This window comes from Saimiri boliviensis, chromosome 4 (genome assembly GCF_048565385.1).
Source record: "Saimiri boliviensis isolate mSaiBol1 chromosome 4, mSaiBol1.pri, whole genome shotgun sequence".
Lineage (NCBI taxonomy): Eukaryota > Metazoa > Chordata > Mammalia > Primates > Cebidae > Saimiri > Saimiri boliviensis.
In genome coordinates, this window is record NC_133452.1 from 127,028,224 (window position 1) to 127,041,662 (window position 13,439).

Consider the following 13,439-nt stretch of genomic DNA (forward strand, 5'->3'; position numbering starts at 1 on the left):
TGCTTAACTGCTAGCCATTTAATTGCTAATAATTGCTAACCATTTTTTTTTGGCTTGGAATCTTATGTAGAATCATTAGGGTTTTTTACATTTATAATTGTGTTATCTGTGAACAGAGATAATTTTATTTCTTTTGTTATTTGAATGCCTTTATTTCTTTTACTTGTCTAATTCCTCTGGCTGGTACAGTGTTGAATAGAAGTGGTGAAATTAGACATCTTTGTCTTGTTCCTCATCTTAGAGGAAAAGCTTTTAACATTTTACCATTGAGTGTGATGTCAGCTGTGAACTTTTCAAATACGGTCTTTACTATGTTAAAGCAGTTTCCTTCTCTTCCTTGCTGGTTGAGTGCTTTTATCACAACATAGTTCTGACTTTTGTTAATTTTTTTTTCTGCTTCCATTGAGATAATAATGTTATTTATTTATTTTTATTTTAACTTTTTAAAATTATTATACTTTAAGTTCTGGGATACATATGCAGAACATGCAGGATTGTTACACAGGTATACACATGCCATGGTGGTTTGCTGCACCCATCAACCTGTCATGTACGTTACATATTTCTCCTAATGCTTTCTCTTTCCTAGCCCCCCACTCCCTTACAGGCCCCAGTGTGTGATGTTTCCCTCCCTGTGTCCATGTGTTCTTATTCTTCAGCTCCCACTTATGAGTGAGAACATGTGTAAAGTTTTCTGTCCTTGTGTTAGTTTGTTGAGAATGATGGTTTCCAGATTCATCCATGCCCCTGCATAGGACATGAACTCATTCTTTTTTGTGGCTGTATAGTATTCCATGGTACATAGGTGCCACATTTTCTTTATCCAGTCTATCATTGATGGGCATTTGATTTGGTTCCAAGTCTTTGCTATTGTGAACAGTGGTGCAATAAACATGTGTGTGTGTCTTTATGGTAGAATAATTTATAATCCTTTAGGTATATACCCAGTAATGGGATTGCTGGATCAAATGGTATTTCTGGTTCTAGGTCCTTGAGGAATTGCCACACTGTCTTCCACAATTGAACTAATTTATACTCCCACCAACAGCGTAAAAGCATTTCTGTTTCTCCACGTGCTCTCCAGCATTTTTTGTTTCTTGACTTTTTAACCACTCTAACCGGGTTGAGATGGTATCTCATTGTGGTTTTGATTTGCATTTCTCTAAAGCAGTGATGATGAGCTTTTTTCCATATACTTGTTGGTCACATAAGTGTCTTCTTCTGAGAAATGTCTGTTTATATCCTTTGCCACTTTTTGGATGGGGTTGTTTTTTATCTTGTAAATTTGTTTAAGTTCTTTGTAGGTGTTGGATATTGGACCTTTGTCAAATGAATAAATTGCAAAAATTTTCTCCTATTCTGTAGGTTGCCTGTTCACTCTGATGATGGTTTCTTTTGCTGTGCAGAAGCTCTTTAGTTTAATTAGATCCCATTTGTCTATTTTGGCTTTTGTTGCCATTTCTTTTGGTGTTTTAGTCATGAAGTCTTTGCCTGTGCCTATGTTTTGAATGGTATTGCCTAGGTTTTCTTCCAGCGTTTTGTAGTTTTAGGTCTTAGGTTTAAGTCTTTACTCCATCTGGAGTTAATTTTTGTATAAGGTGTAAAGAATGGGTCGAGTTTCAGTTTTCTGCATTTGGCTAGTCAGTTTTCCCAACGTCGTTTGTTAAATAGAGAATCCTTTTCCCATTGCTTGTTTTTATTAGGTGTGTCAAAGATCAGATTGTTGTAGATGTGTGGTGTTATCTGTGAGACCTCTGTTCTGCTCCATTAGTCTATATATGTGTTTTTATATCACTACCATGCTGTTTTGGTTACTGTTGCCTTGTAATATAGTTTGAAGTCAGGTAGTGTGATGCCTCCAGCTTTATTTATTTATTTTTTTGCTTAGGAATGTCTTGGCTATACAGGCTTTCTTTGGTTCCATAAAAAATTCAAAGTAGTTTTTAAAATTCTGTGAAGGAAGGCAATGGTAGCTTGATGGGAATAGCATTGAATCTATAGATTACTTTGGGAGTATGATCATTTTTATGATATTGATTCTTCCTATCTATGAGCATGGAATGTTTTTCCATTTGTTTTTGTCTTCTGTTATTTCCTTGAAGAGGTCCTTCACATCCCTTGTAAGTTGTATTCCTAGGTATTTTATTCTTTTTGTAGCAATTGTAAATGGGATTTCACTCATGATTTGGCTCTCTGTTTGTTTTTGGTACATAGAAATGCTTATGATTTTTGCACATTGATTTTGTATCCTGAGACTTTGCTGAAGTTGCTTATTAGTTTAAGGAAATTCTGGGCTGAGACGATGGGGTTTTCTAAATATACAGTCAGGTTATCTGCAAACAGAGACAATTTGACTTCCTTTTTTCCTGTTTGAATACTCTTTATTTCTTTCACTTGCCTGATTGCCCTGGCCAGAACTTCCAATACTGTGTTGAATAAGAGTGGTGAGAGAGGGTATCCTTGTATTTTTCCAGCTTTCAAAGGGAGTATTTCCAGTTTTTGCCCACTTAGTACGATATTGGCTGTGTGTTTGTCATAAATAGCTCCTGTTATTTTGAGATACGTTCCATCAATACCTACTTTATTTAGAGTTTTTAGCATGAAGAGGTCTTGAATTGTATTCGAGGCCTTTATTGCATCTATTGAGATAATCATGTGGTTTTTGTCATTGGTTCTGTTTATGTGATGGATTATGTTGATTGATTTGCATATGTTGAACCAGCCTTGTAACCCAGGATGAAGCTAACTTGATGGTGGTGGATAACTTTTTTATTTGCTGCTGGATTCGGTTTGCCAGTATTTTGTTGAGGACTTTTGCATGATATTCATCAGGGTTATTGGACTGAAATTTTCCTTTCTGTGTGTGTGTCTGTCAGATTTTGGTATCCGGATGATGCTGACCTCATAAAACGAGTTAGGGAGGAGTCCCTCTTTTTCTGTGGTTTGAAATACTTTCAGAATGAATGGTACCAGGTCCTCTTTGTACCTCTAGTAGAATTTGGCTCTGAAGCCATCTGGTCCTGAGCTTTTTTTGGTTGATAGGCTATTAATTACTGCCTCAATTTCAGAACTTGTTATTGGTCTATTCAGGGATTCAACTTCTTCCTGGTTTAGTATTGAGAGGGTGTATTTGTCTAGGAATTTATCCATCTCTTCTTGATTTTCTCATATATTTGCATAGAGGTGTTTATAGTATTATCTGATGGTAGGTTGTATTTCTATGGGATCAGTGGTGATATCCACTTTATCACTTTTTATTGTGCCTCTTTGATTTTTCTCTCTTTTCTTCTTTATTAGTCTAGCTACCAGTCTATCTATTTTGTTGATCTTTTAAAAAAACCAGCTTCTGGATTCATTGATTTTTTTTGAAGGATTTTTCATGTCTCTATCTCCTTCAGTTCTGCTCTGATCTTAGTTATTTATTATCTTCTGCTAGCTTTTGAATTTGTTTGCTCTTGCTTCTCTATTCTTTTATTTGTGATATTAGGGTGTTCATTTTAGATCTTTCCCACTTGTGGGCATTTAGTGCTGTAAATTTCCCTCTAAACACTGCTTTAGCTATGTCCCAGAGATTCTGGTATATTGTGTCTTTGTTTTCAAATAACTTTACTTATCTCTGCCTTAATTTTGTTATTATTTATTCAGTACTTCCAGGAGCAGATTTTTCAGTTTCCATATAGTTGTGTGGTTTTGAATGAGTTTCTTAATCTTTAGTTCTAATCTGATTGCACTGTGGTCTGAGAGAGTGTTTGTTATGATTTCTATTCTTATGCATTTGCTGAAGAGTGTTTTACTTCCAGTTATGTGATCAACTTTACAGTAAGTGCAATGTAGTGCTAAGGAGAATGTATATTCTGTTGTTTCGGGGTGGAGAGCTCTGTAGATATTTATTAGGTCCACTTGGTTCAGAGCTGAGTTCAGCTCCTGAATATCCTTGTTAATTTTCTGTCTTGATGATCTGTCTAATATTGACAGTGGGGTGTTAAAGTCTCCCACTATTATTGTTTGGGAGCCTAAGCACTTTTGTAGGTGTCTTAAGAACTTGCTTTATGAATCTGGGTGCTTCTGTATTGGGTGCATAAATATTTAGAATAGCCCTTCTCGTTGCATTGATCCCTTTATTACTATGTAATGCCCTTTGTCTTTTTTTTTTTTTTTTATCTTTGTTGGTTTAAAGTCTGTTTTATCAGAGACTAGAACTGCAACCCCTGCTTTTTTTCTTTTTCTTTCCGTTTGCTTGATAAATCTTCCTTCATCTTCTTATTTTGAGCCCATGAGATGGGTCTTCTGAATACAGCAGCCTGATAGGTCTTGATTCTATCCAATTTGCCAGTTTGTGTCTTTTAATTGGGGCATTTAGCCCATTTACATTTAAGGTTAATATTGTTATATGTAAATTTGATCCTGTTATTATGATGCTTGCTGTTTATTTTGACTGTTAGTTGATGCAGTTTCTTCATAATGTCAATGGTCTTTACAAGTTGGTGTGTTTTTGCAGTGGCTGTTACTGGTTGTTTCTTTCCATGTTTAGTACTTCCTTCAGGAGCTCTTGTAAGGCATACCTAGTGGTGGTGACAAAATCTCTCAGCCTTTGCTTGTCTGCAAAGGATTTATTTTCTCCTTCACTTATGAAGCTTAGTTCGGCTGGATATGAAATTCTGGGTTGAAAATTTTTTTTTATAGGAATGTTGAATATTGGCCCCCACTCTCTTCTGGCTTGTAGGGTTTCTGCAGAGAGACCTGTTGTTATTCTGCTAGCCTTCCCTTCATGGGTAACCCGACCTGTCTCTTTGGCTACCCTTAACATTTTTTCCTTCATTTTAATCTTGGTGCATCTGAGGGTTATGTGTCTTGGGGTTGCTCTTCTCATGGAGTATTTTTGTGGTGTTCTCTGTATTTCCTGAATTTGAATGTTGGCCTGTCTTGCTAGGTTGGGGAAGTTCTCCTGGATAATATTCTGAAGTGCATTTTCCAGCTTGGGTCCATTCTCCCCGCCACTTTCATGTACAACAATTAAATGTAGGTCTCTTCACATAGTCCCATATTTCTTGGAGGCTTTGTTCATTCCTTTTCATTCTTTTTTCTCTAATCTTGTCTTCACATTTTATTTCATTAAGTTGATCTTTAATCTCTGATATCCTTTCTTCTGCTTGATCAATCTGGCTATTGATACTTCTGTATGCTTCCTAAAGTTCTCCTGCTGTGTTTTCAGCTCCATCATGTCATTTATGTTTTTCTCTAAACTAGTTATTGTAGTTGGTAATTGAACTAACCTTTTTTTAAAGGTTTTAGCTTCCTTGCATTGTGTTAGAACATGCTTTTTTAGCTGGGATGAGTTTGTTATTACCCACCTTCTGAAGCCTACTTCTGTCAATTCATCAAACTCATTTTCTGTCCAGTTTTGTTCCCTTGCTGGTGAGGAGTTGTGATCCTTTGGAGAAGAGTCATTCTGGTTTTGGAATTTTTCAGCCTTTTTGCACTGGTTTTCACTCATCTTTGTGGATTTATCTACCTTTGGTATTTGATATTGGTGACCTTCAGATGGGATTTTTGTGTGGACATGCTTTTTGTTGATGCTGATGATATTCTACGTGTTAGTTTTTCTTGTAACAGTCAGGCCCCTTTGTTGCAGGTCTGCTGGAGTTTGCTGGAGGTCCACTCCAGATCCCCTTTTCCTGGATATCACCAGCAGAGACTGAGAACAGCAAAGATTGCTGCCTGTTTCTTTCTGTAGAAGCTTCACTCTAGAGAGGCACCCACCAGATGCCAGGCAGAGCTCTCCTGCATGAGGTGTTGACCCCTTCTGGGAGGTGTCTTCCAGTCAGAAGGCATGGGGGTCAGGAACCCACTTGAGGAGGCAGTCTGTCCCTTAGCAGAGCTCAGGCACTGTGCTGGGAGATTGGCTGCTCTTTTCAGAGCCAGCAGGCAGAAATGCTTAAGTCTGCTGAAGCCACACCCGCAGCCACCCCTTCCCCCAGATGCTCTGTCTCAGGGAGATGGAGTTTTATCTATAAGCCCCTGACTGGGGCTGCGACTTTTCTTTCAGAGATGCCTTGCTCATTGAGAAGGAATCTAGAGAGGCAGTCCGGCTTCAGTGGCTTTGCCAAGCTGTGGTGGGCTCTGCCCAATTCGAACTTCCTGGTGGGTTTTTTACATTGTGACAGGAAAACCGCCTACTCAAGCCTCAGTAATGGTGGATGCCCTTCACGCCACTAAGCTTGAGTGTCCCACATCAACTTAAGACTGCTGTCCTGGGAGTGAGAATTGCAAGCCAGTGGATCTTAGCTTGCTGGGTTCCAAGGGGGTGGGATCTGCTGAGCTAGACCTCTCAGCTCTCTGACTTTAGCCCCCTTTCCAGGGGAGTTAATTGTTCTACATTGTTGGCATTCCAGGTGCCACTGGGGTATGAACAAAAACCTCCTGCAGCTAGCTCAATGTCTGCCCAAACAGCCATCCAGTTTTGTGCTTGAAACCCAGGGCCCTGGTGGCATAGGCACAGGAGGGAATCTCCTGATTTGCGGGTTGTAAAGACCATGGGAAAAGCATAGTATCTGGGCCAGAGCGCACCATTCTGCATGGCAAGTTCCTCAGGGTTTCCCTTGGCTAGGGGAGGGAGTTCCCTAATACCTTGTACTTCCCAGTTGAGGCAATGCCACACCCTGCTTTGGCTGCCCCTCCTGCTTCAGCTCCCCCTCCATGGACTGCACCCACTGTCTAACCAGTCCCAGTGAGATTAGCCAGGTACCTCAGTTAGAAATGAGGAAATTACATGCCTTCTGTGTTGATCTCGCTGGGAGCTGCAGACTGGAGCTCTTCCTATTCAACCATCTTGCCAGCCTCCCTGATTGATCGTGTTATTTTTATCCTTTGTTTTATCAATGGCACGTTTACTGATTTTATATGTCAAACTCTTTCATACCAGGATAATTCCCATTTGGCCATGGTACGTGATGTTTTTGATTTGCTCTGAAATTCATTATGTTAGTATTTCATTGAAGATATTTACATCTATATTCATCAGGGATATTGACTTGTTTTACTTTATTTTGGTATCTTTTTCTGGCTTTGATATCAGTTAATGCTGGCCTTATAAAAAGAATTTAGAAGTGTTCACTCCTCTTCAATTTTTTGAAAGAGCTTAAGAGAGTTAGATGTTAATTCTTCTTTATACTTTTGGTAGAATTTACCACTAAAGCCACCTGGTACTAGGCTTTTTTGTGGGGGGTGTTTCGATTACTGATTTAATCTCCTTTGATCTCTAGTTATAGGTCTGTTCAGATATTTTGTTTATTCATGTTTCAGTTTTGGTAGGTTATATGTTCTAGGAATTTACTCATTTCATCTAGGTTATGAATTTGTTGATATATAGTTTATATTAGTCACTAAAATCTTTTTTATTTCTGTGGCATAAATTATACTATCTCTTCTTTCACTTCTTGTTTTAAGTCTTCTTCTTTTTACTTAATCTAGTTAAAGGTTTGTTAATTTTGTGGATCTTTGCAAAAAAGCAACTCTTAGCTTTGTTGATTTCTATATTCTATTTTTTTAATTTCTGCTTACATCTAAATTATTTTTTTTTCCTCCTGCTAACTTTGGGCTTAGTTTGTCTTTCTTTGTATAGGTCTTTGAGGTGTAAGTTGTTTATTTCAGATAGTTCTTCTTTTTCAATGTAGGCATTTATTGCTATAAACGTCTCTCTTAGTGCTGTTTCCCTGCATGTCATAAATTTTGGATGTCGTGTTTTTGTTTGTCACCTGGTATTTTCTAACTTTGTCTCTGATTTCTTCTTTGACCTAATGGTTGTTCAATGGTGTGTTATTAAATTTCTACATATTTGTGAATTTTTCAATTTTCCTCCTGTTATTAATTTTTAGTTTTATTCCATTACGATTAGAAAACATACTGGTATGATTTCAGACTTCTTAAATAAGACATGTTTTGTGGTTTAACATGTGGCCTGTCCTGGAGAATGTTTCATGTGCAATTGAAGGGAATGTGTATTCTGCTGCTGCTGGGTGGAATATTCTATATGTGTCTGCTAGGTTCATTTGGTCTATAGTATTGTTCAACTCTTCTGTTTCCTTATTGATCTTCTGTTTGAATGTTCTAATCATTATTGAAATCCTCTACTATTATTGTGCTTGCCTATTTCTCCCTTCAGTTCTGTAAATGTCAACTTCATATTTTTGTGGGCATGATGTTAATTGCATATATAATCATAATTATTATATCTTCCTGGTGAATTAACCCTTTTATCATAATAGGATATCTTTCTTTGTCTCTTGTTATAGTTTTGTACTGTGTGATATAAGTATAGACATCTCTGATGTCTTTTGGCCACCATTTAGATGGAGTATCTTTTTTCATTTTTTTAGTTACAGCCTATATATGTCCTTACATTTAAAGTGAGTCCTTTTCTTCTCTCCTCCCCTTGCCTCCCCTCCTCTCTCCTCCCCTCCCTTTCCCTCTTCTGTCCTCTCCTTTTTTCTTTTCTGGGACAGGGTCTTATTTTGTTGCTAGGGCTGGAGTGCAGTGGCATGATCATAGCTCACTGCAGCTTCAACCTCCCATACTCAGTCATTCTTTACACCTCAGCTTCCTGGGTACCTGTGACTACAAGCACATGCCATCATGCCCAGATAATGTTGTTGTTTTTTGCTTGCTTTTGTTTTCGTATTTGTAGAGATGGGATTTTGGTATGTTGCCCAGGGTATAGTCTTTCATAGACAGTATATATTTAGATCTGTAACTCTAATCCATTCAGCCTTTCTATGTACTTTGATTAAAAAGTATAACAACTTACCTTTAAGGTAATTACTGATAGGGAAAAAACTATTGATATTTTATTAATTATTTTCTGTCTTTTCTGTAGTTTTTTTGTCCATCTTTTTTTCTTTGAATGCCTTCCTTTGTGTTCTATTGCTTCTTTTTGTGTTGATGTCCTTTATCATTTTATTTGTCTTCCATAGCTATTTTCTTTGAGGTTACCATAGGGATTACGTAAAACATCATGTAATTATGACCATTTATTTTAAGTTGGTATAAAGTTAAATTACATATAAATACTCTATACTTTACTACCTCTCCGTTGTTACTGATGCCACAAATTGCATCTTTTTATAATTTGTATCTGTTAATCTGTTTTTAAAATTATAGTTTTTAAAAGTGCTTTTATCTTTTAACTTTTACATCAGAATTAAAAGTCATGTATGTATCACTATTACAATATTATAATATTCTGTGTCTTTCTATATATTTACTTTTATCAAAAATTTATACTATCTCATACTTTTATGTTGCTGTTTAGTGTACTTTTGTTTGATCTTGAATGACTCCTTAAGAATTTCTTATAAGGCATGTCTGATGGTGATGAAATTTCTCAGCTTGTGTTTATCTAGAAAAGTCTTTATTTCTCCTTCATTTTTGAAGAACAGTTTTGCCAGACATAGCGTTCTTGGTTGGCAGGTTGTTTTTTTCTTTCAGCCTTTTGAATATGTCATCCTAGTCCTGGCATGCAATGCTTTTACTGAGAAATCTGCTAGTAGTCTTATCAAGGTTTCCTTGTATATAACAAGTCTCTTTTTTTTTTTTCTTGCTGCTTTCAAAATGCTATTGCTGGCTTTAACTTTTGACAATTGGATTATATGTGTTTCAGTGTGGATTTCTTTGGGTTCAACTTAGCATATATTAGGCTTCTTGAATTTCACTGTCCATATCCTTTTCCAGATTTGGGAAGTTGTTGGCCTCATTTCTTTAAATACGCTTTTTGTCCCTTTTTGGCTCTGTTCTTTTCTTTCTTTGAAACTCCCAAAATGCATATATTGGTGTGCTTGATGGTGTTGCATAAATCTCTTAGGCTTTCTTCATTTTTTCTCATACCTTTTTCTTTTTGTTTCTCTGACTGGATAATTTCAAATAACTAATTATTGAGTTTGCTGATTCTTTTCTCTCTGCTTGTTAAAGGCTGCTGTTCAACATCTTTAGTAAATTTTTTCATTTATTGTATTCTTCAGCTGAAGTATATCATGCTTATTATTTAAATAGCTGACTATGTAATGCTGATGATTATTCTTAAGAAAATATTCTTTATAAGTATGATTAATATGTAGTTAATTCTAGATGAGATAATATGTTCATTTAAAGAACTTTCATGAATAGATAGGACCCAGGTTAAGTTTTTTTCCAGTGAGATAGACCAATGATATTTGAGCTGTAGAATTATAAGCTGCTTGAACTGAAAAGAAAATCAAGAATAGAAAATACTTTTTACTCCTTAGATGCTAAGAATGCAAGAAAAGAATCTTAGTGTTCATCTTTGAATTCAGTAAATTAAGAGCATTAGCCAGGGTTGTATGACTAATTAATAGGAAATCTTGGATGAGAATCATGAATCCTGTTCCAATATTTTCCTGTTCCATAGGTATTAGATTGTCTCATATTGCCTATTGTCTCAATTTGTTGCTAAAGACAATACATTAACAAATATTTATCTTATATTTTTGTTTTACTCTTATTCCCCATTTTTTAGGGAAAAAAGAATAAGATTTCACTGCCGAATATGTAAAATACTTCTACACTTTCTCAGAAAATATTCATATACATTTATATACTATATATTTGTATACATATGTAGATTTCATAATTCTAGTTATAGAATACTATATTGTCTAATATTTCTCCCTTGCTTTTTCTTTTTTTGTTTGGGTAGTCCATGATTAATCAACTTTTATTGCTTTTGCTTTATAGAATCTGTCTGTCCAACACGAATTCCAGTGGCAGCTCGTGATGAGAAGGGATTTGATATTCTTTTAGGTTTAGATGTAAAGAAAAAGGTTAAGAAAAGAATACAGCTTTCACCAACAAAGATAAAAGGATATGAAGTAACATCAAAAGTTGATTTGTCAGAACCCACAAGGTATACATTATATGTTGGCATAACTCTTTTGGGGGGATATGCCTATGGACATGTCAAGAATTCTTTAAGCTTACACATGCTCTTCTTTTTCTAGCAATGTTTTCCCAGAAGGTCTTCCTCCATCATATGTATTTGTGTCTACTCAAAGATTTAAGGTCAAGAAAATTTGGGATTTATGGAGAATATTAACTATTGATGGAAGGCCACAAATAGCAGTTACCTTAAATGGAGTGGACAAAACATTATTATTTACAACAACCAGCATAATTAATGGCTCACAAGTGGTTACCTTTGCTAACCCTCAAGTTAAGGTAAAGATGCCTGGGATAATACCATGGTTATGATATTCATGGGGAGGCACCACTGGGTTTATGTTTGTTGGGGAAAAGAGGGCTATAATTTTAATATAACTGGAAATATTTTAACTTTATATTTTAATGTTTCTGTGTTGAAGAAAACTAACAGAGAAAGGAAAATTGTTTCTTGATCAATATGGGGACAAATGCTGAGGGGAACTGACATATTTTGAGTGCCTACTAGTAGGTGCCAGGTACATTTAATTACAGTAGCCATCCAGTAAAGAAACCATTGATACCATTTTGCAGACAAACTAATATTCAAGGATGTTAAGTTCTCTCTCAAAGTAGAACAGCTAATAAGTGATGATGTCAGCAATTACATTTTGGTCTAGTTCACTTCAAAGTCCATATTGGTCTGTTTTACACTGCCATTTTCTACAGGATATTTACATAAAGACATATCTATTAGAATATTAAATACCAGGTAGATAGTAGGTATGAAATTTACCTATTTAGGAGAACATTTTTTTTCTCCAAATGGAATATATATTTAATAGAGTATATAAACTTAAAAAAGTTTATTTTCCAAGTCATGTTTTCAGAATACAGATACAATAATTAATTAAGTTTTCCTCATTATTATAATTATGGTAGTCCAAAGGCATATTACACAGTGTAGGAAATGTATATGGTAATATATAGTATGCAATTTCTTCATTTAGTAAGTACATTAAATAAAAAAAATTTCTTGTCTGCTATCTTCATTAAAGCCAGTGTGCCAGATTCTGCAAGAAATGGCAAATGAATAAGGCATGTTTCTTACCTTCAAGGAGCTTATTTATAAGAGGATATTCAAGGCAACTGGTATCAAATAGAAGTACAAAGTGTTAGTGGAGTGTGGAAGGGAAAATTTGTTGTAACATAAAGTATGAGGATATCTGCGTAAATAAAATAATTTTTGAACTGGACTTTGAAGTATGTATAGCATTTTGATAGAGATGGATATAAGGGCACATTAAACAAATTATTTAGTACTGAGTAGTTATGTATGTAACAAAATGCAGGGTTTTTATTTATAGAATGCAAAGTGGCTCCCCTGTTTTAGAATATAACATGCATGGAAGAAAAGGCTCTCTAGGTGTAAGCCCAATTTATGAGGGGCCTGGAAAGCCATATAATGTGGTTTGTACTTTATTCAGTAAATGCTTCATCAGCAATTCTTGACCATAAGTGTGTCGTAGTCAAAGCAATCTTCTCTACTTCTTTTTCTCCTTCTGTCCATAAATAATACTTTCAACTTTATACTAAGGTTAGGCCAGATCTTGGGGATACAGCAATTAACAAGATGGAACATCTGCCCTAACAGAACTATAGGGAGAGAGATTAATTCTAGTGGTGTTCTGAAGGATGGCTTGGAAATGAAAGTGTCAGAGATCAAGATAGATCTGAAAATTATTGAAATAAAGCAAGAGTTCCATGAGCCCTAATTATGGCAGTGACAGTGAAAATGAGGAAATGAAATTGAGTCATGTGGAAGAAATAATTTAGGTAAAACTCTGCATCTGGTTAGTTACTGCAATTCAAAGAAAGAAACTTATGTTCGGAGGATGCTATTATAAAGGAAATCAGGTCAGGAAGAAAATTCTGGGGGATAGTTCAAGTTTATTTTGTTACATACCTTGTTGGGCTAGTTGTGAAACATACTCAAAAAATTATCCTAGCTAGTATTAGAATTATAGAACCCATACATAGGGAAGGCTGTTAGTGTAGATATGGGAGTTATTACATAGAAGGGATAATTGGCCTGGAGGAATGAATGAGTCCGAGAGTGAAAAATGCCCAGAACAGATCTATGAGAAATGCCCTCATAAAAGGATAGGTTGAGGGAGGACACTCAAAGACAGAGAGAGAGAATGAGGAACTAGAGAGGAAGAAATGAAAATGATCAAGATTGTTTGAATCCCAGAGGTTGAGTGAGAATATCAAGGAAGATTGATTAGTTATGGGGCCCAGAGTTGCAATTAAATAAACAATATGAGGAAGGAAAAAAGCCATTTGGATTCAGCGATTGTTAAACTCATTTATGATTTTGAGGGAGCATTGCTTTAGTAAGTTGTTTGACACAACTTCTTTGAGATATGGAATAGGAACTCGGATAAGGATTAATGAAAGAAGTCATGGGTAGCATATAAGGTCCAGCTTGGGTCAGGGTGAATTTATAAATA

General features: G+C 35.8%; 1 protein-coding gene across 3 annotated transcripts in view; it reads left to right on the top strand.

Moving 5' to 3' along the window:
* The window catches only part of COL21A1 (collagen type XXI alpha 1 chain), a 300,511-nt gene that overhangs the window by 172,533 nt on the left and 114,539 nt on the right, over positions 1–13,439 (top strand). For all 3 annotated transcript variants that reach the window (XM_074398177.1, XM_074398176.1, XM_074398178.1), the window contains exons 4-5: positions 10,747–10,915; positions 11,010–11,226. In XM_074398177.1, coding sequence (XP_074254278.1) covers positions 10,747–10,915; positions 11,010–11,226 — 386 coding nt within the window. The remainder of the gene's footprint in view (positions 1–10,746; positions 10,916–11,009; positions 11,227–13,439) is intronic.